This window comes from Ursus arctos, unplaced genomic scaffold (assembly GCF_023065955.2).
Source record: "Ursus arctos isolate Adak ecotype North America unplaced genomic scaffold, UrsArc2.0 scaffold_18, whole genome shotgun sequence".
In the NCBI taxonomy this organism is placed as follows: Eukaryota; Metazoa; Chordata; class Mammalia; order Carnivora; family Ursidae; genus Ursus; species Ursus arctos.
Window position 1 is genome coordinate 55,320,447 of NW_026622852.1, and position 25,650 is coordinate 55,346,096.

The 25,650-nt window shown below is 51.3% G+C and overlaps 1 protein-coding gene across 2 annotated transcripts in view; it reads left to right on the forward strand.

Moving 5' to 3' along the window:
- The window catches only part of FUBP3 (far upstream element binding protein 3), a 49,600-nt gene that overhangs the window by 14,629 nt on the left and 9,321 nt on the right, over positions 1 to 25,650 (forward strand). For both annotated transcript variants that reach the window (XM_026514191.4, XM_057313397.1), the window contains exons 3-12: positions 9,735 to 9,768; positions 12,106 to 12,155; positions 12,517 to 12,588; positions 13,875 to 13,932; positions 15,925 to 16,087; positions 17,295 to 17,393; positions 20,042 to 20,146; positions 21,445 to 21,547; positions 22,194 to 22,294; positions 24,586 to 24,727. In XM_026514191.4, the coding sequence (XP_026369976.1) occupies positions 9,735 to 9,768; positions 12,106 to 12,155; positions 12,517 to 12,588; positions 13,875 to 13,932; positions 15,925 to 16,087; positions 17,295 to 17,393; positions 20,042 to 20,146; positions 21,445 to 21,547; positions 22,194 to 22,294; positions 24,586 to 24,727 (927 nt within the window). The remainder of the gene's footprint in view (positions 1 to 9,734; positions 9,769 to 12,105; positions 12,156 to 12,516; positions 12,589 to 13,874; positions 13,933 to 15,924; positions 16,088 to 17,294; positions 17,394 to 20,041; positions 20,147 to 21,444; positions 21,548 to 22,193; positions 22,295 to 24,585; positions 24,728 to 25,650) is intronic.

Here is a 25,650-nt window from a genome sequence, read left to right on the forward strand (position 1 = left end):
GGAATAACTGTATTGGGACACAGCGTGAAGATTTTAAGGGGGCTGCTCTCCTCTGGGTGTCAGAGTTTTTGTCTATTTAAAGGAGCACACACACAAAATCTACCCCAGAGCCATTGGAACTAAGGTGACCATTTAGACTGCTACTCCAAAATGGTACACTGTGATCTTTTTATATTTGACTGGTGTTAGTGATTTCTTAGAAGAAATATGACCGATTGCATTATCTGCATTTTTGCCGACCTGAAAAACTGTAACGCAAAGTGACCTTTTTACCTTTTCAGGGCAATCATGCTTCGCTTCCTCTTATGGGACATCGATACAGAAATAAAACTAAGTTGTCGGGCTCTGAGCACATGCCCCGGTAATGGACAGTCCCTCTGGCCCACTGTTTCCAGAAATCACGATCAATACCTTTCACAGCTCCCGCCTTGCTTGCACCCCCCGCGGGGTGGGAAGTGTGAAACCTGTGTGTGCCTGGCACAGGCGATCAGTGTGCCCTTTGCGTAAAGAGCGCCTAGATGTTTGCCAATAACACCGCAGGCACAGGGCCAACTTCTTCTCCCCTGAATCCACTGCACACCCATTTGAGAGAAATTCATGAGAGGCTCTGAGTTTACCGAGCAAGAGACCTCGGGAGCAGGCAGGTGTAGGGAGGGAGTCACGGGTAAGTCCAGACTCTCACTCGGAACTCCCGTTCGTTATTCTGGGGCGTATATTCCCCTCCGTTTTGAGAGCTGTAATTTTTTCCGTGTCTGCCTTTGGGGGACTGGGTCCTTGGAATCAGAAAACGAACACCGTTTCCCTTTTTCTTCCTTCTAAATATGAAGGCTCGTTACAGTAGGGAAGAACTGAGAACCTTCCTGTCTGGGGCCAACTCTCTGTCTTACATAACAGACTGTGTGAAGAACGAGAAACTTCCCTCAGGCTTTTCACACTGGGCATGACAGTTTGCTAGTGAGTCCTCTTCAGTGGAGTACCTTTCCAACAACAGAATCACGTCAATTGTCTTCCTCCAAGTTGGTCTCCACCTGTGGCGTCAGAGATGGGCCTTCGAGTTCAGAGAGAACTCTGGGCGTTGGGAGCGCGTTCAGGGCAGGCCGCGGTTGTCTTTGACAGGGGTAATGAGGTCACTGGGCCATTCCTCTTCCCTTGGATAAGTAAATATGTGAATCAATGGGTCCTGTCAAGGACAGTGATGATCGTGGTTACCCGACAGCTTCCCAGGGGTCACGGTCGTGCTATTCCTGAGAGGAGAGATTAGAAAAGCAGAGACGAACAAGCAGGAATTCCTGCCCTTTTTTCTGAACAATAAAGATTTCCAAAGGCTTCACAGTTTTTCATTTGTTTGGTTTGCTCGGGTTTTTTTGACAGAAGTTCACCAGATCACTTCTCTAGCAGCTGGAACTTTCTCACTTTCCTGGGAAGCTGGATTCTTTAACCTCTCGAGGGTTGAAGCTCAGTCCCCTAGAAGTTTCTGCAGGTGTTACTTGGGTCTGTCTAAAGTGCTTCAACTTGTAAGTCAACCAGAGAGAACCCTTGGAAGCCTTGGGGTTTCTGCGGGACACTGAAATTTGCAAACAAGTACACGAATAGGAGGACAAAAACAAGTGAAATAAGGGAAAAGATTTGTTCTTGTTGTAGGAAGGGACCAGTTAGTTGTGTCCTAGGCAGTTTTGAACCGTCACTCTGTTGGCTTGGAGCCCAGCAAGAAGGGGTCAGAGCCCGGCTTTCCTTGCCTGCCACGGTGCCCTGACTTGGGCCGAACAGTCATTCCACTGCCCTCTGCTTTGGGTCGAGTCATTGTAAGTATTAGCATCTTCAGTGGGCACCCATGCTTCATAACAGTCTGCGAGGTGCACCCTGACAATTCGGGAATCTTCCTGCTGATCTCAGTGTGGCAGACAGCTCTTCCATCTGGTACTTTCTTTCTGCTACAGCTAAGACCTCTCGCTGAAGCCAGTCTGACCAGTTCCATTCCTCCGTTCTAAGACCTGTGGCAGCTTCCGGTAACCAGGAGGGGTCCAGCCCTTCCTAACCTACCCTTCTACTCTGCCCCCCCCACCCCATTCTGCACTCTGCAGCAGCCTGGTCGTCTGTGTCGTCTCTTTGCTCTTCCTGAAACCCATCTCACCTCCCAGCTCTTTACCCAGAGAAGTCCTGCTCGGTCTTTAGGTCTCAGAATTGATGGGACATCCTCCCGAGAACCTGGCCTCATCCCCATCTTTCAACTTTCTTCAGTGCCTAGTGAGATGGCTCCTAGCCTCTCCTCTTGCCCCCTGTTCTCCCTCTCTCCCCTGTCCCCCCTTTCCCCTTTGCACACACCCACCTGACCAGAGAGTAAGCAGATCACATTCTGCTCTGAACTTCAAAAGCAGTTCATTTGTCCCCTTCCCAGGGCTCACGTGTACTTTATTCTGCAGATACCAGGGTCCGTCGTGTGTTTCTACTAGATTCTGCGGGCCGTGTGATCTGGAGATGGGCTTTCCTTCCCCACCTCCCTTACGTAGTAGCTGAATAAACAGTTGATGCTGATGTTCTTTCTCTTCGTGTCCTACAATTAACGTTTAGAAAATTTTGTGAAGGGGCACCCGGGTGGCGCAGTTAGTTAAGCATCTGCCTTCGGCTCAGGTCGTGATCCCAGGGTCCTGGGAATGAGCCTCGCATCAGACTCTGCTCAACGGTGAGTCTGCTTCTCCTTCTCCCTCTCTGGTCTCTCTCCCTTCCGCTTGCTCTCAAATCAATAAATAAATAAAATTTTCAAAAAGAGAAAAGAAACAATTTTGTGAAAAGTAAAATCCAAATCAAAGAGAGTAGTATTAGCTAAGAGGCTTAGAAGTGCAAATTTTTTTTTAAGATTTTATTTATTTATTTGGCAGATATAGAGACAGCCATCGAGAGAGGGAACACAAGCAGGGGGAGTGGGAGAGGAAGAAGCAGGCTCATAGCGGGAGAGCCTGATGTGGGGCTCGATCCCGTAACGCTGGGATCACGCCCTGAGCCGAAGGCAGACGCCTAACCGCTGTGCCACCCAGGCGCCCCTAGAAGTGCAAATTTTATCTGCATCAGGGGTTCGCATAACTTTTCTTCAAGGACCATACAGTAAATTTTTTTAGACTTTCAGGCCATATGGGCTCTGCGCCACCGACTCAGCTCTGCGGTCAGAGCTTGAAAGCAGCCAGAGACAATCGGGAAGCACAGGAGGCAGGAGCAGGGCTGTGTAGCTGGCCCTCAGGCCCTCGGTGTCTTCGAGGTTTCTGTACTACTGTTGAGCTAGTCCCACGCCTTCTGACATTCTCTAGATGGCGTTCCTGGTGAGCGAAGGCAGAGGGGGTGAGTGTGCTCTCGCATGAACCACTTACAGGAAGATCGGGACAGAGTAGCACTGTGGCCCCCGCCGAGTTTTGTTTCAGCATCTGTGGCCCAGGACAAAGAGAAGGAGGAGACAAGAATGAGGAGGGAAGATTTTTTTTAAATGCACACTTTGCAAAAGAGAAGAGGGATGAGAGGTGCCGCCGCTAGGTAGTGGGGACGGCCAGGGTTCCTGCTGTGGGTGGCAGAGGCACGTGAACCACTACCTACGGCCCGCACCGCCTCTGGCAGGAGCCCGCAGGGCCCAGAGTCTCTGCTTTGAAAAGAGAGAAACAGAATCCAACACGTGCTGGTACCGTCCCTGAAGGAGGAGAATGACGGAGGCTGCAGGGAGGAGGAGCTGAGACTAAACCTTAGTCCCTGAGGCCTGGGGGGCCGGGAGTGTTGTCCAGCAGTAGTCTTCAAGCAGGCGGAGTGAAGACCCCCCGGGGGAGGGGTTTCCAAGAGCCCTGTCCCAGCTCTCGCATTTATGCGCCCCCTCTTCCCTAAAATGGATCTCTCGGACAACGGGTCTGTGCTGGGGACACCGTGCCCTTCTCATCTCCGTGTCCCCTGCCACGTTTCCCTTTGGTTCACGGTGGCGCATCATCATCCTCAGATGCCTCAAGAGGCGTGAGTCCAGGGTTCCGGGTGGGGCAGCCCCAGGCAATAAAACATGAGTCTTGGTAAGAAATACTGAAAGGGGGGCGCCTGGGTGGCACAGCGGTTAAGCGTCTGCCTTTGGCTCAGGGCATGATCCCGGTGTTCTGGGATCGAGTCCCACATCAGGCTCCTCACCTGGGAGCCTGCTTCTTCCTCTCCCACTCCCCCTGCTTGTGTTCCCTCTCTCGCTGGCTGTCTCTATCTCTGTTGAATAAATAAATAAAATCTTTAAAAAAAAAAAAATACTGAAAGGGACAGGATCGGATTTTGATTTTTATTCGGGTAGCAACTCATCGCAGAGATTCAGATGGTCCCCTCCTCCCCATCCGTCCATCCGTCCATCTGTTTTAGGATTAAAATTTAGAAGTGAGTGGTCATCATGTGGGTGCATATTAACATGTATGTGTGAGTTGGAAAAAGGAAGTGAGATTTTTTTTTTCCCCTGGCAGAGTATGATCTGACGGCTTGATGGTCAGCTTAGCCCACTAGATACCACACACCGTAGCTCGAGATTATCTGCAGAAACGAATGAGCTAAGTGTGTAGCGTCGTGTTACAACAGAGACACAGCCGAAGCTTCTGTACACCTGTTCTTTGTACCTGTTAACCTAGGGATGACTTTTAGATGTTACGTTAGGAGGGGATTTATAGTTTTTCAAATCCTTTTAGGAAATGTGTGACCCTCAGTGCCCCTCTACCCTGGCCAGGTGTGAGACCCACCCAAGGAGCTTTTAAAAACCCGTCCGATGGTACAGCCTCTCTAGAAAACTCCCAGAATTAAGCATGTGCCCGCCATTCAGCCCACAGTTAGACCTGTTTATTCTCAAGAAACAAAAACCTGTCCACAGATCGTTGTAGCAGCTTTATTCGTAAAAACTCCAAACTGGAAACAGCCCAGATGTCCTTGAGCAGGCGAATAGCTAACAAAATGGTACAACCGTACGGTAGAACACTGCTCAGCAACAAAAGGAATAAGCTATTCATACACGCAACAATCTGGATGAATCTGCAGGTAATTCAGCTGAGTGAGAAAAGCCAATCCCCAAAGGTGACATACCGTGTGATCCCATTTATGTAACATTTTTGGAATGGAGAATAGATTAGTGATTGCCAGGATGTAGAGATGGAGCTGGGGGTGGGGGGCTGTATAGAATAAGAAAAGATCGCTGGAAGGAACCCAGAAGGCTGAATTCATTTTCATGTGGATAAGGAAACCAGTGTCTGGAGAAGTGGTTTGACCAAGGGCTGATGCCTGAGAAGGGGCAGAGGGAAGACTTGAACCTGAGTCTTTGTCTCTCGTGCCATGATAGTGCATGCTTGGAAACATGGGCTGCAGGGCATCTGGGTGGCTCAATCAGTTAAGCATCCGACTCCTGGTTTCGGCTCAGGTCATGATCTCAGGGTCGTGAGATGGAGCCTCGTGTTGGGCTCCATACTCAGTGCGGGGTCTACTTGATTCTCTTTCCCTTCCCCTCCCAGTAGTGCACGTGCACGAAGTCACGCTCTCTCTCTCTCAAAATAAATAAATCTTTAAAAGAAAGAAAAAAGAAAAGAAAAGAAAGAAGGAAGGAAGGAAGAAAGAAAGATGATAGATAGATAGATAGATAGATAGATAGATAGATGGATAGATACGGGCTCCAAAGTGATAGAACAGAATTTGAATCCCAGCTCTGCCATTTGTTAACTGTGTGACTTTGGGCAGGTTGCTTAACCTCTCTGAGCCTCTGTTTCCTTACCTGTAAAATGGAGTTAATACTGACCTCATGAGCTAAGGATTAGAAAAGTTATTTTCACTCACAATATCTCCATCAGAACTAGTTAGTACACACACTAAACCACGTGTAGCTGGAATGAAAGCTTTATGGAATATATGCCCTTACTGTATATGATACACTCTGTTTTCGATTTTAGTTTTTAATAAAGCTGGTCATGATCCCCAAAATTGATGTTATGACCTGTGGTCTAAAGGAAAATAAGGCCCAGCGCTACAAACACATATCGTAGACGTGTTTTTCCTCTTAATGTCACTCCAGTGCTGCTCAGGTCAGGCTATGGGCAGGCACTGGGACCGGAGAGGGGTGCAGATGGGGTTCCTAACTCCCCCACAGCCTGGGAGACTAGAGCAGGTTACTGCTCACGTGGAGCTTCCTCTGGGCCCTGCTGGGCTCTGATTCCCGAGGGCCAGGATGGCCTCGCACACTGCGTTACCCCCGGACTGGCCCAGTGCCCAGACCAGAGAGATGTGACTGGCGTGCCTTCACGGGGCACAGGCACTCTCCTGGGCCCTCCACCTCCCTGGTTGGTAGAGCAGGCCTGGTGATAAAGTGTCTGCGTCCTGGGGCTCTTGTAGGCCGGAGTGGGCTCCGCAGGCGAGGCGCCTAGAACACAGCTCGCCAAAGCCCGTGAGCCTGCAAAGGAGGGGTGCCGTTACCGAGAAGAGCTTGAGTTCCCACTCGCTTTTTAAAAAATGATAATTTGCAAAATTAGTGACGGATTACTTGCCTAAGGACTTTCAGCTGACCTCAGCAGGTCAGTGTTTTGTGGCCCCGGGTGGAGAGTTGCTGCCTTAGAACACAGGAAGCCTTTGTACTGTCCTTGGAGAAAAGCTTTATAAAAGTGCTTTGAAAACGGCAGAAACCCCTGCAGCCGACTGTAGGTATTACTGACCGTAACGGGGTCTTGGAAAGGCATTGCTCAGAGTCAGAGGAGCCGGGGAGCCAGGGACGGGTGCAGGATTGTTGCCGAAATCGACAGAGGAAGGTTTGGTTTATGTACTTGTTTGATCAGTTATATAAAAAGTGCCGATGTTTTCTCTCCCGGCCGACCCACTCACCTGCCTCTGGTCTGCTGCTCTGTGCCCCGGCCAGCGCGTGCTGTCTGCGCTCCTACGAGGAGGACGGGGGCTTTCGTTCCTCGGGCTTTCGTGAGGGGCGCATGGGGGTTAACTATTAAAATCGATGCATGTTTTAAAGTTGGGTATGTTCCTCGGTGATATTTTGTAGCATTTCTTTAGGGGAAGAAAAAGGGAGACGTTTTTCTCCTCACTAGTGGGGGAGGATGTGTCCAGTGCCTTATTTTTTTTTTTTTTTTGAAGATCGTTATTGAAATTGGCAGAGTATTACTCTTTAGAAAAAATTTCTCATATTGTAGCATGAATCTTTTCTATGGGAAGCTCGTTTTCCCCTAGCCCAGACAGCTTCCCATTATGTGGTGTGCCAGGTGAACGAGAACCACACCTGGGTGCGTGTGTGTGCGTGCGTGTGTGTGTGTGTGCTGGAATGGAGCCGGGGTGAACTTCTGAGGGGAGATGAAGCATTGTGGGCCGGCATGCACCATTAATGGGAAATAGGACTGATTATATGCAGCATTTTGCCTTTTTTACAGTAAAATAACTGTAGTTACCATGGAATTGAACTTGATAGGTCCCCGTTTGCCTCCCTCGTCGGGCCCCTCTTCCTTGTGAAGACTGAGGGGAGTGGACGTTAGCCGTCGCCGTGCAAGTGCCCCACGCCCCTCATCTGACTGCTGGTTTTCACTTGTAGGCGTCAGATGGGGCCATTTGCGCAGGGACCGAAACTTGAATAAATCGCACGATTCGGCCTGCAGGCACAGCATTTGCACGGGGAAGGAGGACGTGTGTCCTTTCTGAGAGTCCACCAACTCCGGGTTGAGTCGGGGTGGGAATTTGATTTCCTTCTTTGGTGTCGTGGCTCTCAGCAGGCCATCTCTCGGCGGGATGCTGGGGTGTGCGCCCCGCTCCGGCCCTTTGCGAGCTCCTCCCCTTATCAGCGAGGCACTGGGCACCTGTGACACGTAACTTACCAACAAAAAGGAATTGCCCTTTTTTGTGGGACAAGCACAACATTTTAAATGGCTTTTGACCAAGAGCCTTTTGAATGTTCCCCTGAATCTCATCAAGTTCTTTACGGTAGCGTTGCCCTTTACCCTGTTTCTGTGGCTTTTCTGGCCAAAATATCTGAAGATCATCGGCCTTTTGACATCTCTTGCCAAACAGCACCATGGGCCAGGAGCCAAGGTCCGGCCGTGTTGCCCTGTTTGGGGACCGGGCACCTCTGTGTTCTCGGCATGTCAAGGCATTTCAGTCTTTAGTCCGTCTTCAGTGTATTCTTGACCCCTGAGAGGCATTCTGACAGTGAGCAGGGAGACTGAGCCGAACCCTTGAGTAGGGACCTCCAACCAGACTCAAGGGCACTCTTGTGGACATCCTTCTGCAGCCTGTTTTTTTCCTACCCACTGCCTTAGTTGGTGGACGGTCCTCTCGTGCACCATCCAGGGAGCGAGTGTGTGACGGGGACTCCTTGTCCAAGGTTGTAGCTGAGCAGTCTTCACGTGGGATTGGAATCCTGAGCACCACCTCTCCCAAGGGAGAGCATTTGTCACATTCAGACTGGAGATGCAAAAAGAAAATCTGAAGATTCAGTAAAAAAAACAATTCTCTTATCCCTGAGAGAAGCAGGATAATAGTATATAATGTCAATATTTTGGCTGCAAACCATTATCTTGCTATTGATCCAGAAGAAATATGGTACTGCTCCGTAGCCTCGTTTACTTTTTACTAGCATTGTGTCTTCATGCTCTTTCTTCTTTTAAAATACCATGATCCGGTTTCTTTTCCTTTGTCGTCTTAGGACCAGCTCCCGTCCAGTCAGAAGGACAGGGTTAAGTTCAGGCAGGAAGAGGAGCAGTTGGGAGTCGTAGATTTCAGATGTCAGACCACTCCACCCTTTGTTCGGGGCTGAGATGCCTGACCCTTCCCCGCTGATCTCCTGTCTGTCCTCCTCCTGACTTTCCCCAGAGACATATCTTTGAATGCTCTGGTTAGCACACTGCAAGGTCCGTTCGGTTCCTCGGAATATGTTTCAGATTTATACTTTTTCATTGTCCCCCGACTGTGTTTCCTGGGCTGCGTGTTCCAAAAGAGAAACAGCACAGAATCCTTTTTGCTGATGGCTGGTGAGGGAGACGCTCGTCAATAGCTGAAAGAGGAGAAACTGGAGCAAAAAGCGTAGCTAAAGTGGTTTTGTGGGAATGTGATTACAGAGTTGGTTTTCATAATAAGAGGCTGTTTGGCACTGTTGTCTCTGTGAAATGGGCTTGAAAGGCACTTGCTCATTCGTAGCGGCCACTGCGTATGGACTGCTGTGGTGGGTCAACGAAGAGGCCCAAGGAAGGAAGATGCCAGATCCTCTCCTTGAGATGTTTATGTTCGGGGGCGGGGGGGTGCCCTGTGGCCGGCAGGAACATATGTGCATGTTCCTAGTGACCACAGCTGCCACGGAGCGAGCCTTAACAATGCTCCCAGGCTAGGAGGTTAAACCTTCTCATTTGTTTGAGAAAGAGAAAGAGGGAACTCTCACTATCTTTACATAGAGTCTGGATCCAGAGCAGGAGGGAGGTGGGAAGGGAGAGGGATTTAGGCAGGCGGGATTTTCTCCCAGGCCTCTCAGCATGTGGACACGCAGATCAATTTCTTATCCTGCGTTCAGCTGGACACTGGGTTAGAGACTGTGTTGATCAAGACGTCCCCTCCTGTTTCATATCATGTAACGCATTCATTGCAGCCACTGAGCCTAAATTACTGTTTGCTTTCTTTCTGCCTTTCCTCCCTCCCCCTCCCCAAAATGGTAAGAAGTCGTGTAAGGATGGAGTGAGTTTATCCGTGCTAATGCTTTGATTTTTCTTTTCTCTTTCTCTTTGCCACAGTAGGTAACCAGTTAGGGGCCTTGGTACATCAAAGGTAAGCAGTGGGTTATGTTTTATTATTTATTGATCATTTCTAATTGTTTATTGATCCACCATCTGTACGAGAGTGTTAGAAAGTCAGAGGTTGAGATTGGGAAAAAAACAGGGGCTAGATTTCTGTAAGACTCAAGTTTTGTAGTCCTTTCCAAGACAGCGTAAGCTCGAAGGATAGACGAACAGGAGGTATTAAAAGTCAACCATTATTGTATGTAAACTTAACAGACCTCTAGAGTGTGGGAGCTGCTCTTTTCTGTCCACGTACTTCTAATTTAAAGAGAGAAATTTTCCATCCTGATTTGATGGCTTCCCCAGTGTTTTACAAATCCTTAATGCCTTCATTTGAGCAAAGGCGTCCCCAAGAAGCGTGCATCGTTGGGCTTTCACAAGATAAAGCTTGTGATTCTCCAGGAGTCATGGGCTTGGGCGGCCAGAAGCCAGGCTCTACCCTATGCCTTTGGGGAGGGACTTGCCAGAGAACCTTGGAGAAGGGCCCAGTTGCTTCCCTGCCTCAGTTTACCCTCATAGCCTTCCCTTAAATATTGAGGATTTAGAGAGAAACAGAGACGTGTGGGCTTTAAAAAGGCCAGTCTGTAAGATAGGGTGTTGTCACAATGGAACCCTTCAAAAAGAGTAAAATGTTCAGGAAACTGCCACAGTTTCTCTTCCCTCGTGGGTGACATTCTGTGTTGTGCGTCCGTTACTGTAACATATTATCCTTAATCTTCACCAGCAACGATGCAATTATACCCTCTTGTGTTCTACACAAATGTTTGGGACTTTCTAGAAATCATCAGGTCTCAGTTAACCAAAACATTTAACCTGGATTTTGTTGTGTTACTGGTTTGTTTTGTTTTTTCATGCATTAGAATAATTTAAATGATGTGGCTGTTAGTATCAAACATCATTTTCCTATAAAGCCATAATGAAGATTTTACTTTCCCAAGAATGTTCATACTTCGTACATTCGACAAGTTCCAGCCTCGCAGTCAGAATGGAGCTTTGTCTACCGGGGGGCCCAGAGCAGCTCCTCTTCATACATTCTTCCTCAGAGAGAGTCCGTTCCTGCCATTCCTGAGGGCTGAGGAACCCTACTGTGATAGCGTTGAACCGCTTCTAGTAAATTCCACAGTCGCACTTGCTGAGAAGAGACTGCGCTACACACGTGAGCTGCAGTCTCGTGGCTGCGCGCACAGGAGCACCGCCACCCTTCGCCACGGCGGGGAAGCACTCCCCGCAGGGACCCCGTGCCCTGTCTGGATGTGTTGGGCTCGCCGAGGCTTGGTGTTTTTGTCCTCGGTGTAACTGATTTAGGAAGTTGGAATTGCCTGATTTGGGGACGAGCTCAGACATCCCAAGACTTAGAGACGATCTCTGCTCATGTATAAACCGGGGGAGGTAAACTCCTCGGGGAGAAGACTGTCTGCTCTCCTCGAACTGATACGGGCGCAGGGGCTGTCGCTGCTGCCTTTCTCCTGCGTCCCACGCTTTCCCTAAAAACACGCACTTGATTCGATCCCTTCCCTGATGGGTAAAAATCCCGCTGTGTGAGAGATGTTTAAAAATGCTTACCCTTTTTTCTTTTAAAACTACTTGCACTTAGCTTCCTCCTAAGGTACATGTTTAGATTTCATTGCTTTCTGGGGCGTTGGGCACATGGGATATGGTCCACAATACACTCTGGCAAATTGGAGGTTTTGTTTGAAAGAACCAATGCAGTAGTTGTTTAAAAAAAAAAAAACAAAAACAAAAAACCCAACACGTAATAGATGGGATAGCATTTAACGAACGAACTTTGCAGAGCAAATGAGGTGATGATTCTGTCCTGGTCGACACTGATTAGGCCTCTGCTGGGTACTGGTTCCATTTGGAGCATCTCACCCGAAACAACAGCTAAAGTAGAGGGAGGCCAGAAAGCAATAAAAAGATGGGGAAACAGGGAATGTTAAAGAAAAATTCGACATTGCTATCTCTGTCTAACAAGGAGACCGGAAGAGAAGTTTAAACTAACTTCGCAGGCCCCAGAGAATCTTTTAAGTGTCAAGCAACACTGAGAAGAAAAGGCAGTTGTTAGTTGAGTTGACAGTTTAAGGAAAAATCAGAGGTTTCTTCCTCTGACATAGCGAGAGAGGAGGCTTGGATCTTTTCGAAAAGCGATTGACTAAAGGGCCCGTTAGATGACGCTCTTTCTCAAGGGCTGGGGATTTGTTGGCCGAACTGGCATGATTCGTTTTAAGTCTCTGTCTTCTGGCATGGCCAATAATGGGAAATTTGGGGAACCTAAAGTGGCCGTGAAATTCTTTATATGTTTTTCCAAAATGTTCTCTGTTTTTAGGGCAGTAATAACAGAAGAATTCAAAGTGCCTGATAAAATGGTGGGATTTAGTAAGTATCCCCATTCTCTACTTTCCCCTGATTAATCTCCCACTGTGGCCATCACTGTGGTAGAATGCTTTGCACACTGTGTCCCCCAGAGCTCCGAAGGGCTGCAGGTCTCTCTCCAGGCTGAGAGATAGAGACCCATGTGCCCCCCACCCATCTGTCTCCCCACCCACCTCTCTCCTCACTTAAGCTGAGTACCCTGTAGCTGTCCGCTATGTTTCACATGATTTCCGAGGCTCACTGAGGCCGCCCTGATTTGCAGTGCCACGAGCCAAGTGTAAATGTTTGCTGAATTCATTAAGTCATTCATGCCTGGTTAAATGTGGAACGGAAGCGTGTTCTGACCCTGTTCCATTTGTTTCAGTTATCGGCAGGGGAGGTGAGCAGATTTCACGGATTCAAGCAGAATCTGGTTGCAAAATTCAGATTGCTTCAGGTAAGCCTTCTTTCTTCATAGATCTCAGTTCAGTAGAAATCAGTACTTTGCCAAGGTTTCTAGATCATTACCTTTGCTCGTTGCTTAGAAGTTTAGGGGCCCGGGTAAGTATATGCAATTGCTGTTTGCCTTGTGCTTGTAGAGCTGGGCTCCCGGATGAGACCCAGAAAAGCTGGGCCAAAGCAGGCCCCGAGACGAGGCCGCCCGCCTCAGCCTCTGGAGGAGGCCCTCCGCCAGCTCTGTGGCTCCGCATGGCCCCTGCCAGACACCTGCTACCCTAGGACCTCTGTTTTCTGCACCAGGATGTTATGCCAGATGTGGGGCCTAGAGGAGCGCTGTGGCTTTGGGGGTCACTCCTGGGGACTGCTCACCGACTCCCCTGGATTAGACCACCCCCCACCCCCTGTTGTGGAAAGAGGCCAAGGCCAGCTGGGGGGTTCTGGCTTAATTAGCACATGTGAAACACAGTTCGGGACCTTTCCCAGCTGGGGCTGTTTTGACCATGCATTATGGAGAGAGACTGGTTGAGGAGAAGAAGCGTTCTTATGTTGTTAATAGTTCGAACAACTCTTGAGTTTGGTCTCGTTCCATAGTGGAGGGAGGGGGTGCGGAGGACCGTTGACTGGAGAAGCATTTGTCTGTTTAAAAGATACGAATTACAGTGTCTCAAAGGCGGTAACTGCTGTTAGTCGTCTTTTTTTTTTTTTTTTTTTTTTTTTTTGGAATTAAGAATTTTAAGGGGCAGTTTTTTTAGGAGCAAAGTAAAGCGTCGTGTGGTGTTGGAAAGCAGGCTTCTCCTCTCTTGTCAAATGGCCCGGAACTGTTTCCACATACATGTCACTGCTGTCTTGAGAGAGTCATTCACTACCTGGTAATAGGCCCGATGCGCATCTACCGTTAAATGGCTCACTGGTGTGCAAACAGGTGACCTTAACCCCTCTGCAGGCGGAGAAACTGAGGAACAGCGGGTGACACGACTCAGGCACTTCTTAGCACACAAATGGGTCAGAAATGAAGCTGAGACCACTCATTAGGACCCACTCTGAGAGCTCCGCCGCGTCCTGCCCGCCCCCCTGCAGAATTTGTTTCTACTTTGAGAATCTAGGGGGGAGTGACCAGCCTACTGTTCTCTCCACAAGTGGAAGCAAATGGTCTTTTTCTGGGGCCTGGGCTTCTGCGGGGCCGGCGTAGGAACCAGCCCAGAGAGACCATCTGTACACAGAGGCTCAGGTGCACGGTTGCCTGAAGCCCACCAACACACCTCATCTTCTTGATTCTTCTTATAGAGAGTTCTGGGATTCCAGAGAGGCCCTGTGTACTTACCGGAACCCCAGAAAGTATTGAGTAAGTTTATTTTATTTACTTTTTCCTTTCATTCTTCTTCCTCCTTCCCCAAATGGGGAGACATGGAAGGGCAAAACTGTTACTGAGCACTGTGGATCTGCTGCGACCTGGCCACGAGTGTAGGTGCTTCTGTGGAGAAGGATCTGGGAGGTTGCCACGCCAGGGGAGTTTTCTGGTACTTAAAACACGGAAGGTATCACTTTTTTTTTTTTCCCCCAAAGCCCTACAGAATTTCTGGCCACTGTCATAACATCCACTTCATACACCAGGTCCTTTAAGAGCGTGCGCTCACCCCGCCTGAGTGCTCTGATCAGCGCACTTCTTCCTTGGTAACACCTCCGTTACCTGAGCAGGTCTGCCTTCGTGAGCCTGTCACTTGGTGAACCATCGAGAACCCTGGTACCAGGCCTTTTGCCTGGGGGTGATCCCATTGCCCTTCTGACATTTGTGAACCAAATGAATTGACTCTTCGTGGCCATTGCTCCTCCCAGAGGGTGTCTTGACTTTGGGGGGGTGGGGGGCTTGCGACCACCTTACGGCTGGCATTGCTTTCCAACCGTGGGACACCCGGGCTCAGAGCCTTATATCAGAGGCAGGCCTTGTCAGTCCACGAACCTCCTGGGGAACAGGGACGTACTACTAACTTAGAGTCTGCTCGCTCTCCTCTTTCAGTTGACTGAGTAGCGTTGCATTTGGGGACGGGGGTGCTCAGATTACGTGTGGCTCAGTAGCTAGGGCTGTTTTACTGTTTCCATTTCTCCGGAAGTCCAGATGAGTTTAAATTCTCTTGTTCTGCCACAACATTGCAAGCAGTGAACCAGAATGAATATCGCTGGCAGGCGTGTATTATAGGGCAAGCGGGATGGTTTTGCTCGAGTCAAGGCATTTTTCTTCCAACACAGGTTAATTTAGTACCCAAGCAAAATATTAAAAAGCTGGAGTCGCTGAGAAGACCGGCCAGGCCGATTCTGTACACAGAGAGGCTCAAGACGACGGAAGGCAACATCTGTTTCCTCCCTTTCTCTTCTTTCCTCTGTTCTTCTAACCATTCCTGCTTCCTCTTCTACCCAGGCAGTCCGGGCAACGGGATTGTAACTTTAGGAGGAAACAGTTTCATTTTCTTCTTCGGGTGCTGCATAGTAGCTGAATTCTTCCCTATGGGAGGATACAAAAAATAGTTCGTACATGGTGATTTAAGGAACAGATACTGCAGAACAAACCAGCCAGGGGAGCTTCTGGTGCTGAAAAGGCAATCGCCCCGACAGGTGGCCTGGGCGGGCCAGGCTGGGCGTGCTGTGTCAACACTGCAGTCTCCCTCCCCCGCCTCCAAGTCCCCCGGCACCAGACAGCATCCCAGGGGAAGCAGGGGCCTGAAAATCCAAGCAGACAGGCATGGAGCCACACCAGGGCCCGGCCTCCTCTTCCCAGCCCTTGAAACCACACTGGCGATCCATAGCCTGAGCTCAAAAGTGGTAGGGCAGGTTGGTTAGGGAGAAGAGATTCGGAGCCTGGGAATTCAGATGGTGACTACTAACCCTCGCTTGCTTTCTTCCCATCTCTCTCGTTGCTCTCTCCTGCCCGTATTTAACCAGTGTCTCTTGAGTGTCTCCTCTGTGGGAAGCATTATGTCGGACTGGGGACCAGAGAGAGGCGCAGAGGGATCAGAGGTGGTCTCCCCCGCCGTAGCGGCTGACGGTTCTGATAGGAGACGAGACATGTTGGTGATGGCAATGCCAGACCCCCTCACGAGCAGAGGGCAGGCCGGACAGGGCTGTGTGGGAACGTTGGCGTGTGGTGTGTGTTGCTTTTAACTTCCAGCCCGGTAGCGTGGCAGATGGCACAGACCTCCCGGGTTGTGGGGGCAGGAGCTGGAGCTGGATGGAGGGCTGCCTTGACTCCTTCGTGGTCTTCCCCCGGTGCTGTTTCCCTCTCGTGGGTGCCTAGCATGTTCATTTAATGCTCCTTCTCTTGTGATTCTTTTCCCTCCCAAAGACAAGCCAAACGGCTCCTGGGGCAGATTGTGGACCGCTGTCGGAACGGACCTGGCTTTCATAACGACATAGACGGCAATAGCACGATCCAGGAAATTCTTATCCCTGCGTCTAAAGTGGGTCTGGTCATCGGCAAAGGAGGGGAAACAATCAAGCAGTTGCAGGTATGTGAGCCCTTAGCAGAGCAGCGCTTCAACGGGCCTCCTGGGATTGGGGGGAAAGGGCTGGTCCTAACTCAGACTACCCCCCCCCCCGGGCTGGCTGTACAGCCCTCGGTGCAGAGCTCCCCTTGCTCCCTCTGCTCCGGTGGTGTCCACGGTGCTGTTGGACAGACGCTTTATGAGCGGTTACTGCGGCCGGGCCTGAGGCCAGGTATGGTGCCAGGTCCTGTGGCCCGTTGGGGCAGTGGCGCTCTGTGAGGGTTGCTTTTACCACCACGTGATGACATCTCGGATGAAAGTACCGCGTCCAGAGCTGGGGCTCTTAGCCAGCCATACGCCCCCTTGCTAGCTGTGGGATCTTGAATATATTTGTGTATTTCTCTAGGGCTCAGAGTCCTTGTGGGCCTCACTGCTGTCTTGAAGCTGAAGTAATACCTGTGATTTTATCTTTACATAAGACCCTTAGCACAGAGCCCGTTACTGAGTAAATACTCCCCAAACATTAGCTGCTACTGTTCCAGAATCCCTCGTGTGAGCCACGGGGAGCTGGACGTGTTTCAGAATTGAACAGCCCCGGCAGGTTCCGGAGCGCACCCCGTAATCAGATGCTTGTTGGCCTAGCCAGATGTAACAACAGTCAGGCTCAGTGAGAGAAGGGCCACAGATACGCTGCCGAGAGTTCAGCTTCGTTTTGCTGCCAGATGAGTTATCCACAAACTTTTATTTCCAAACTCCTGGGTTTTTGAAGTTGCAGGTCAGGGGTCATGGGCTCTCACAGCCCAGCTCTTGGCCTGGTGGGCGCTCTAATGCGGGCTCTAGGGTCCTTTAAGCCAGAATCTACCTCTTGCTGACCCCCCGCCCTGCCTCAGCTCTGGGACCTTGGGCAGCCTGCTCTCAGGACCCGCCCCATCAGTGAAATAGGGCAACGGGAGCCCTTCCGTCTCAGAGCTGTGCGTGGGCCCGAACTAGATGACGCTAGCGCCTGGCACCTCGGAAAACTAGTTCATTAAGTTGAGATATTCTGGGGACCAGGAAGCAGGAGGGTTTTGGGACACGGCTAGCGTGGCCTGCGTGCCGGCGTCCTCAGAGGGCGGCACCTTGTGGTCGGTGGGACGTGCCTGAGGGTGGCCGGGACCCAGCCCCATGCTTGTGCTGCGTGCGCGTTCTTATTCCCGGCGGTGAGGCTGGTACTGGCGTGCTACCCCCACAGGAGCGGACGGGTGTGAAAATGGTCATGATCCAGGACGGCCCGTTGCCAACGGGAGCAGACAAGCCTCTCCGCATCACCGGAGACCCGTTCAAAGTACAGGTAGGGGAGAAAGCTCGGATCGCGTGGGTCCTAGGTGTTGGGGGGGGGGTCACACTTGGGAGGAATGTGTAGAGCTTGCGTGTCATTCAAGAAGTCGTAAAGCTGAATGTGCTTTTATTTAAGGTGAACTGTTGCCCCAAACCAAGTGTGATGATGGAAGGGCTGTAGGGCTGTCCTGCTTCTGCCAGAGCCACTCGGCACAGGTGGCCATTTGAATTAATTCAGATGAGAATGGAGCTCCTCGTTTACAGCGGCCGTATTTTGAGAGCCGAAGAGCCACACGAGGATGGCAGCGATGGTCGTGGACAGTGCGCGTACGGAACGTCCCCGTAAATGGAGACGGTGTTGTTGCACTGGTCAGATGCAGGCTCCCGTCTGTTGGCCTCCGGGTACCTCAGCTGCAGGCTCTGTTTGGCTCTCACTTGCTTGTTCTCTCTTGGCGCATTTTTGCGAGACCTCCAGCTCCGGTGGGAGGTGAGCAGCCCGCAGGCATACGTGTGCCCTCGGAGCAAGCGTCCTGTGCCCTGAGCGCCCAGCCACAGAGGACAGCCCATTTCTGAAAGCAGTAAGGGGCTTAGTCTTAGACCCTGTGGGGCAGAGCCACCCTCCGACCTCACTGTCAGCAGGAACGTGAGTGGGCTGCGGGTGTGGGAACGCGTCTGTTCCCGTGAACTCCGAATGTTCTTTTCCTGCCCGCTGCAGCGTGCTCGCCTTTGCTGCATTTAGAAGAGCTCCAGGGTGACGCACCTTGGTGAGCTAGTCTGTCAGCAGCTGTTTCTCCGTAGGAGTTCGGGGGCTTTGAGGCAGCGAGGTTACCGGTCTCCGGCAAAATATTTCCCCCATTCTTCCCCTCCCACGATACTCTATTTACACACGTATGGATTTATGTGTGTGCTTATTTACATATGGATGTATTTTTGTAATCGACACACGATATTATGTCGGTTTCAGGGGTACAACATAGCGACTGAACACGTTGGGAACGTGTATCCATTACGAAGTGGCTCACCATAAGTGTGCTTACCCTCCATCACCGTGCGGAGTGATTAAAGTATTAGCGACTGTATCCCCGGTGCTGTACTTCTCAGCTCCGTGCCTTATTTCTCGTATAAATGCAAGTGTGTACCTCTTAATCCCCTTCACCTGTTCATTTCCCCCAGGGCTGAATGCTGCTGTTCAGCTTAACCCAAGGTGGTATCACTGGTAGTCCTTCCGGTCCAGGGACAAACGTAAAGTCTTGGTTTTAAAACAGGATGGAGGGCCAGTGATGAAAACGGCCTCTTCCCTTGGGCTCCAGTCAGTGGTGCGGCCCTTGACACCCCTCCAGCAGGCTAGGGTCCCCCAGGTGCCTTGCCCCCCAGAGCTTCTAACCTCCCTAAACACATGCAGGTGGGCTCCCTGCTTGCCTTCTCTGGTGGAACCTTTGGTTCTTCTATGAAAAGAACACTGGAGCAAAGAGCTTATCTCCTTGATGTTCCCTGAATTGGCAGGAAAATCATGACAACTGAAGGTTTTTAGTATTTTTTTTTAAATTTTAAAACTATGTATATTCCACATTTTTTTATTTGGGAAAAGCCATTTGCTATGTTTAGGATAAATTGTTGGTCGTTTGTTTTCTCTTCCCAACTTCGTATTATGAAAAACTTTAAACATACAAGTTGAAAAGATAGAACGGTGAACACATACGTGCATAGCCTCACCCTGCCTGTCATCTTGCCACGCTTGTGTGGGTGTGTGCCTTACTTATTTACTAATTTCTGCTTTCCCGTACCACTCGTAAGTGAGGAAGTGGCAGGTGTCATGACCGTCTGCCCCTAGAGCCCGCACGAGTTTCCTAAGAATTAAGAACTAATTTCTGTAACCAGGCCTAAGAAAATGGTAGCAAATCCCATAACATCGTCTTAGAGTCAGTCCCGCACTCCAATTTCTCCCAAATGTCTGAAGATTTTAATTGCTGTTTTGGGGTTTTTTGGTTTGGTTTTTCCAGAACCAGGATGCAGCCTGGGTTCCCATGACCTTGAGTTGTTACGTACGGCTGATGTTCAGGGCAGATTCCTGTGGGGCTGGGACTGGTGTGGGGAGGATGGACCGACTTAAGTGCATTTGGGGGCAGAGGACACTGTGCCTCTGAGAGCATCAGGCACAGGAGGTCGTCTTGCCAGTTGGTAATTAGGGTATTTGATCTCTGGGTGCTGGCAGATCTTTTCAGGCCCCCTGGGCTGGCGTTTTCCCTTTACCTCCCCGGAGTTCCTCTGCGATGGGGTGCCTTGTAATGTCTTTTCCGTGGAGCCGACCCACAGAGCTCTCAGAAAGAAACTGTGCCAGACTGCCTCAGGCCGTGGTAATCCAGCTCCGACCCAGCACAAATGTGCTGATCCGACCGTGGTTTAAAGGCGGGCGGGCCCTTGTCTGTGTGGATGTCTTGGGCCGCGTAAAGAACACGTCACCTAGGATTTGATCTATGGGACCCTCCCCAGCAGCCTGCCTGTGTCCCACATGGTAACGCAGGAAGTAAGCTGTCTCACAGCTCAGCGCCTTCTGAGTCTTTAAGCCCCACGTAACAGGGTCTGATCTTGAAATTTCACCTGGTGTCATGTGTTTTCTTAGGATTTTGGTTTCAATAATGCCTTTCCTCTGTGTTTACGCAGCAAGCAAGAGAAATGGTATTAGAGATCATCCGCGAGAAAGACCAAGCTGACTTTCGCGGTGTCCGAGGTGACTTCGGTGCCCGAGTTGGGGGAGGCAGCATAGAGGTATGCTTGCCCCGCAGGTCGGTTCCCAGGCAAATGCGCCACACTTTGGTTAGCTCTTTAACCTTGAGGGAGGGAGTGAGCTCTGGTCTCATCTTCGAAGCCAGGGTGCGTGTGAGGAAGGACCGAGATAGTGGAGATCGTCGGCTGTAGGGAGGGGACTTTCAGGGAATGGGGCCATCCTCCTGGTTATGAGGTTTGCCTCAAGGCTTTTCCTGCTGCCCAGGTGAAGACCAAAGGCCAGGTTTCCTCGGCACTCTGCACTGTGACCCTATCAGATCTGGAAGCCCAACTCACTGATGAGGTGGAATGGGATGAAAAGCTTTCCTTTACTTTAAAATTTTTTTTTAAATTTATTTAGGTGAGAGAGAAAGAGAGTGTGTGTGTGCAAGGGCAGGGAGGGGCAGAGGGAGAGAATCTCAGGCAGGCTCCCCGCTGAGCGTAGAGCCCAACGCAGGGCTTGATGTCACAGCCTGAGATCATAACCTGAGCCAAAGCCAAGAGTTGGACGCTTAACCAACTGAGCCACCCGGGTGCTCCGAAAAGCTTTCCTTTACGATGAAGTTTTGCGATACGCTGCACCGTGGATAGAGCACGAGGGATGGAGTGAACATCATGCTTCGTAAAGTAAGCCAGATACAGAGGGACAAATGCTGTGGGATTCCACTTGCACGAGGTGCCCAGGATGGGCAAGTTCATGGAGACAGAATGTAGAGCAGAGGTGACCAGGGCTGATGGAAAGAGTCTCTGTTTAATGGATACAGAATTGGGGGGGGGGGGTTGATGAAAAGGTTTTGTGGGGTATAGAGAGCGGTGATGGTTACACAACGTTGTGAGTATATTTCATGCCACTGAACCGTATCCTTACAAATGGTTAAGATGATAAAGATTACGTTCTGTGTATTTTACCACAATAAAAGAATGAAGGGGAGATTAAAAAAAATTTTTCAAGGACCACCAGTATAATCAGTGTATGTGGTCTATTCACGCTGATTTCATGGGATTGGGAAGATGAGCTTGCCATTTGTAACCTTTTATCTTTAAGGCTTATTCTTTACTTCATTGTTACAACCATTGTGATCAAATCTCAGATGCAGCAGATACACGTAATAGGCAGGAACGTGGTCATCAATCACGATTTTTTTCCTAAGAGGGAAAAATACGCTCTATCAAATTTCCAGGAAGGCGCTGCAATCAAGATCGAGTGGTTTGTTTTTTGGGTTTGTTTTTTTTTAATGTATCCTTGAAGAAGTAACAGATTTGCAGGCAGCTCTGATCAGGTTTTGTTTCCCTGTGCTTAGGTCTCTGTGCCAAGGTTTGCTGTTGGGATTGTAATAGGAAGAAACGGGGAGATGATCAAGAAGATTCAGAATGATGCCGGGGTGAGGATTCAGTTCAAGCCAGGTTGGTTTCGGTGATGTCGCAACTCCTTAGTGCTGTGAAGACTTACAAAGCACTTAACAAGACAAGGACTGTGTCATTAGCTCGTGTGTGTGTGTTCCCTCCCCCCTCCTTCTCTCTCGAGCTCCCCCCTCCCCCCCCATACTATTACCAAATTCTCAATCTAGCTTTCTCCTCCGGGCCCTCATAGCATTTCCAGCTTTCAGTTTTGTTAAGTAAAGACTTAAAAAAAAAACAAAAAACCAAAAAAACTATTATTTTGACTTCATTATTTAAAGATAAAACCATTTTTAAAAAGGACTGACATCTTAGAATAAGACAGCTCTTTAAATTTCGTAGATTTACCTTCATGAGCAAAATTATTTACATTGTCTTAATTTTCCTCATTTCTCTGAAGATGGGAAAACATTGGGATAGGGTCATTTTTGGCAACATTGCCGTAGCTCAATTCTGCTTTCTTTTGCTTTATTGTTTTGTGTTTCTGGAACGATATCTCTTTGAAATGCCTGTAATTACGTAGGAAGTGAGTGTGGACATGGGCCATGCAAAATGATATAGCCGTCTGTGCTTCAGTATGCAAGTCAGACTGACCTTTGTTTCCAGCTGAAGTTGGGCTTTTCCTAACCCCGCCTCTCACTTTGTTCTGCAGACGATGGTATTAGTCCGGAGAGAGCCGCACAAGTCATGGGACCCCCAGATCGGTGTCAGCATGCAGCACACGTCATCAACGAGCTTATTCTTACAGCACAGGTGGGTCCGGCTCTCTGGGGTTCCGATGCGCCACCCGCACAAGCGGAAAGTGCCACACGGGGTCTCAGGGCAGCACCGTAGGGCGGCCACACCCTGTTGGGTCACGTTTCTGGAACGCAGCACTCTTGTCAGTTGCCTGCCTCCAGGGACAGGGCCGGCAGCTTCTCCACCTCTGCCCGTTTCCCGCCTTCACCTATTTTGTGACTCGCTTCTTGCTGCCCTGCCTCCGTTTTCCCAGGGTCTAGGTTTTCTTGACAAAGTAAGTTCCTGACTCAGCTATTGGGAGGAGTACAGCACAGGTCAGCACATGTCAAGCCATCGGCTGTACTTCGTGTGGAACTATATTACGTCAACTCCAGGGCGCCTGGGGGGCTCAGTCAGTTCAGCGTCCGACTCTTGATCTCAGCTCAGGTCTTGATCTCAGGGTCGTGAGTTCAAGCCCCGCATTGGCCTCCACGCTGGGCATGGAGTCTACTTACAAGATAAATAAATAAACTCTAATCCTGGCTTCAGAAAACACTCCGAGCTCCTCCAGAGCCTTAAAGCTGTCTCCACGCACTGGATTTCACGCACATGTCTGTCTCGGGGACACGAGCAAGCCTGTGTGACGCTGTTAGCATCGCCATCGGCCCCCTGCTGTGACGTGCTCCGGAACCCCTGTGACTGACGCTAGGTCAGCACATGTCCCAGGTGTGCCAGACTGAGGGAAAGTTTAACAACACCTGGAGCCGAGGAGAAGCACGGGATCGGAAACCATAGCCCCTGCTCTGCCGTGAGCCGTGTGAGCTGGGACAGGCCTCTGAACCTCCCCGGGCCGAGGTCTCAGCTGCAGATCCGGTGGGGGGGTGTGCACCAGGTGTGCTGCCCACGAGATCCCCCAAGTCAGCAAGCATCCGTGTTGGAGAAACGGGTTGACGGCCCCCACCGCACACTTCCCCAGTCAGCAGATCCCAGAGAGGGGCTTGGGCTTCTGCCGGAGTCCTGGGCAATTCTCAGGATGAGGCAAGTTCAGAAGAGAAGGCCTAAGTGAGTCCGGCATCATTCGTAGCCGGAGGAGTCGACAGACCCCGAGCTGCAGAGGCGCAGGGCGGCGGGGAGACAGCCTCACCTCCGAGAGTCTGGCGCAGGCCAGGGAGTCGGCCATGTGTGCGTGCGCGTGCGCGCAGGCCTTTTAACATTAATCCCTACAGTGGCCTTGTTTACTCATTATTCATTTCTCATAAAAGCCAAGTGCAGGGAAAAAAGCACTCCAGCCATCTCTGCTCGCTGCTGGCTTGGATTCTGCGTAAACGCTCAGTTTACTCCTCCTCAGCGCGGGCAGGTTTTGCCACGTAAGCGCTCAGTTTACTCCTCCTCAGCGCGGGCAGGTTTTGCCACGTAAGCGCTCAGTTTACTCCTCCTCAGCGCGGGCAGGTTTTTCCAGATGCTGTCCGCTGTGTTGAGCATCGGGTCAGCCTCTCGCTTCCACGGACGGGCGCTCAGCTTGGCCAGCTTTGCCCTCCACATGGAAGAAAGGGCGTACGTGCTGCAGCCCCCGAGCGACTCGGGACAAAGACCTCCAGTGAGATTGGCTGCCCCCGAGCGAAAGGAACCTTCCTCTGTCAGGTGTTGGCCATGGCTCGTGCTCTGCTGGGCACCCGGCGTGAGGCTGTGCGAGGCTGCTCCGCCCCTGAACCGTGGGCCCACGCACCGGGTTTGTTACCTCCTTTTGGGGAGAACGGGACAACCCGGCTTTCCTTGAGAGCCTTTTATCCTTCGCCAGTTGGCTTGCGAGGTGCCCCAACTACGTGAGGGTAGTGTCTGCGGCCGGGAGGGCTGCAGGCCTGCTTGCCGCTCAGGCGTCACTTTGAGATGCCCGCAGCTCGTTCTCGCATCTGACGCCTGGCGTCTGGCAGGCCCAGCGCATGTTAGCCACGGGGAAAGGGCTGCCTCGGTGTGGACGAGAGAACCGACGCCCGACACCTGGACATTCGGGCCCAGTAACGAAGAGTCCCTGCGACCGGGCACCGGGTCTGACGGGAGTTTATTCGCGACTGCCTGTTTGAGTTGGGTGCCGTGGGGCTGCCCGTGTAAGCACACGCGTCCGTCTGCACACGTCCTCTTTGACTACGCCTGGGATTTTGTTAATTCTGGCTTTGAAAGAGCACTTCAGATGCTGAAATGTGGAAAGGTGCCGAGGTTCTTGCGTGTGGCATTGATTATATCCTGTCACTTCACCTCCTCCCGGGGGCTGAAACGTGGTCCCGGTGGCAGTGGCAGAAATCGTCACTTGAGCTTTGCTTCCTTCCCAGGAGAGAGACGGCTTCGGAGGCCTCGCGGTGGCCAGAGGACGAGGCCGTGGCCGCGGCGACTGGAGCGTGGGAGCCCCCGGTGGCGTCCAGGAGATAACGTACACGGTGCCGGCGGATAAGTGTGGCCTCGTCATAGGCAAAGGTGAGGGGCCGCTGCCGGGGTTCCGTGGTCGCCCCCATCGGTCCTGCCCGACCACGGACGGGGCCCCTGCGGTACCTCCAGGGCGTGACGTCGGGTCTGTCGGCTGCGCCGACTGCAGGTGCCCAGTGTGCGACGTCAGCCGCCTTCGGTAGGGCCCCTGGCGGGTAGGCGGGCCGTCAGTTGTCGCGGACGAACAGACCGGAAGTGAGGCCCCGTGCCTGGTCAAGCCGCGTAGGTGTCGAAAAGGCGCCCTGCCCGGCATGAGGGGGCTCTGGGTGTTTGCCGACGGACCGATGAGGGATTCATTTGCCTCCCGGGAGCTCAGAGGAACAGTTAAGATCGCCCTCTGACGAGTGCGTCACTTTTTGTCCTGACCGGACTCCGGTATTTGGTCCTTATTGACACGTGCGAGAACGGCGTCTATCCTTCGAGCACATTCACCCTGAGTAACGGACACCCTGTGGAGGGAAATAAAAACCGGTTCGTTGTTTCTGGGCTTTGTAGGGAAATTAGGTAAGAAACGCTTGTGAGTGGCCGGCGTGGCCCCCAGCCGCCCTTCGCTGGGAGCAGGGGAAGAGCAGGCGGCCGTCCGGGCCACCAGGCGGCCTTCTCTGCAGCGGGCTGGCCTCCCCACCGGGGCGCATGCACGTCCGGCCCGTGGCCTTTGTATCTGCCTCCGGCCGTGTTTGACAGCACGTGGGGGAAGTAAATACCGGCCTCCCCCCAGAGTTTCTCTCCCTTCTGCCGCCCCCAGCCCTCTCTGACCCAGGGGAGAGAGCTCATCCTCAGCCCGTGACTGGGGAACGTCCTCGCCGGAGAGCCGACGCGGCCTCCGCATACTGTCCCGTGCCGGCGCGGGGTGGGCCGACCACCCTGCCCCTCTCCTTCACCTTCTAGAGTCTGCGTTGGCCCTGTCGTGGGCG